The 1,925-nt window shown below is 38.6% G+C and overlaps 1 protein-coding gene across 1 annotated transcript; it reads right to left on the bottom strand.

Moving 5' to 3' along the window:
• Positions 1-758: 758 nt before the first annotated feature.
• On the bottom strand, positions 759-1,658 carry LOC106137358 (homeobox protein Hox-D4a-like). The gene has a single exon (XM_013338169.2). The coding sequence runs from the start codon at positions 1,656-1,658 to the stop codon at positions 759-761; it is 900 nt and encodes a 299-aa protein (XP_013193623.2).
• Positions 1,659-1,925: the final 267 nt, after the last annotated feature.

Genomic DNA, 1,925 nt, shown 5'->3' with positions numbered 1-1,925 from the left:
AAAAACTATAGTTCCCGCAGGATTTGCGAAAAACCTGTGTAATTTTGTAGGTGGCGCTAAAATGTACCGTATAACAGCTTTTATAAGGCTGACATTTAAGTAACGAGAAATGTGTTTCTCAGGATTTCGATGTTTTTATTTAAAAGTATCAAGTTAGAAAATATTAGAGTGAACGTTTCATTTTCAATTCCTTTCAAAACTTTTAAAAAACTGACCGGGTTTAATCGCCAACGGCGCTGGATCTCGGGGTATTTTGAGAATAAGTTGAAGATTTTGTAATTTTTTTTTTATAAAATGAGGAACTAATATTCGAGTAAGTATCTCATGGCCTCTACATAGCATAAAAAGGTAGGTCATGAAAAAGAAATTACACTTGCTCTTTATATAAAATTTATTAAGTATATCTAACAACTTGTAAATTTGTAGCAAAATATAGTTTTTGTACTTTTGAGAATCTTACATCAATCATCACATCGCTTGATAAATTATTTATATTTACAAAATTTACACCTTTGAACTCGTTGAAAAACGTACTTATTACAACTATTACTTAGAAGATATTCATCATACATAATGAACATACAATTAGATCTCATTTTACGTATGATCTAAAATCTTTTGTAATACATTTCCTTATCAAAACAGTAAGTTTAACTTTCCGCCTCTCACACCAAACTCTAAATAAATTAGCAACGTTTCAAAAACAAAGTTTTCACGTTTATTAGCTACACGGCACATTAATGTCAAAAGTTCTAAAATTAAGAATACTGAGAAAGATTCTGCGCTTCAAAACTCCTGTCGCTGTCACTCACGACGTCTATTTGCTCTTGTTCATTGTCACACGACTCCTGGCTTTTTGATGAGCAAGAACTTTTTGAACAGCAACACTTCTTGGATCGCTCGCTGGAACTCATCGGAGTTTCTTCCTTCTTCAACTTCACGCGGCGGTTTTGGAACCAAATCTTCACTTGTTTCTCTGACAGCTTCAATCGCGACGCGATCTCGATTCTTCTCAGTCTTGACAAATACATGTTCATGGAAAATTCTCTTTCGAGTTCCAATAGTTGAGTACCGGTAAACGCTGTTCGGATGCGTTTACTTGAATCTTCTTTCAGCGGCAGACGTTTCAAGTCTTTTGAGTAACCGGGCAGGAGTTCTTCAGGATGAGCGAGGGGAGGACTCGGAGTACCATTTCTGCTGTCGCTAGACAAGGACGGCGACCGTTGACCTTGACTTTTCACTGGTGACGTAGCTGTTGATTTGTACGGGTGGTGTAAATAAGGAGATATAGATTTCTTCCTTTTGTTTACAAAGTTGATTGGCTCTTGTTCTTCAGTCTTCAAATAACCTTCGAATGGTCTCGGCTCTTGGACTGGTTCAAAGAAATCTTGTCGCGGCATCTGATGCAGCAACGGATATCGAAAGTTGAGGTGCTCCAAAAATGGTCGGAACAAATCCGGTGATCTTTGGGGATGTTGTAAACCAAGGCTCAGAAGATTGTTTAAATTCCCCGCGTATGGGTAAGGTAAAAACTTAGGGCGTGCATCCATATGATGCCCAATTAAGTTCGTATACGGATTGAGGTCACTAGACATTTCTGTCTTCTTGCAGTCCTTCGTCTCACTGATGAGTGTGTCTACTAAAAATGACCGGGACATTTTGTGCGTTCGCGATGACGTACCGTGTTCAACTGATGTGACTGGGGTGTGCTCACGAAAGTAACAATTACAAAACTACCCCCACTTAGTGCACCCTATTGTAAATACACACAATGGGCCTCACTTGAAGCGTTTTGGCAATTACGAAGCCCGGCCCACCCTTTTGTCGGCGAGTCAGTCCCAGTGTAGCGAAAAAAAAGGAGACGATGAATAGAGCATTTTAGTAGCTATGAATAATTTTGTATGGGACGCTAACATCCTTAATAT

The sequence above is a fragment of the Amyelois transitella genome, chromosome 8 (genome assembly GCF_032362555.1).
Source record: "Amyelois transitella isolate CPQ chromosome 8, ilAmyTran1.1, whole genome shotgun sequence".
NCBI lineage: Eukaryota > Metazoa > Arthropoda > Insecta > Lepidoptera > Pyralidae > Amyelois > Amyelois transitella.
Note: the sequence above shows the minus strand (reverse complement) of the source record. Positions and strands in the feature narration are given on the sequence as shown.

Bases quoted from the DNA above. Each gene is read 5' to 3' on its own strand.
- LOC106137358 (XM_013338169.2), bottom strand. From the start codon at position 1,658: ATGTCCCGGTCATTTTTAGTAGACACACTCATCAGTGAGACGAAGGAC.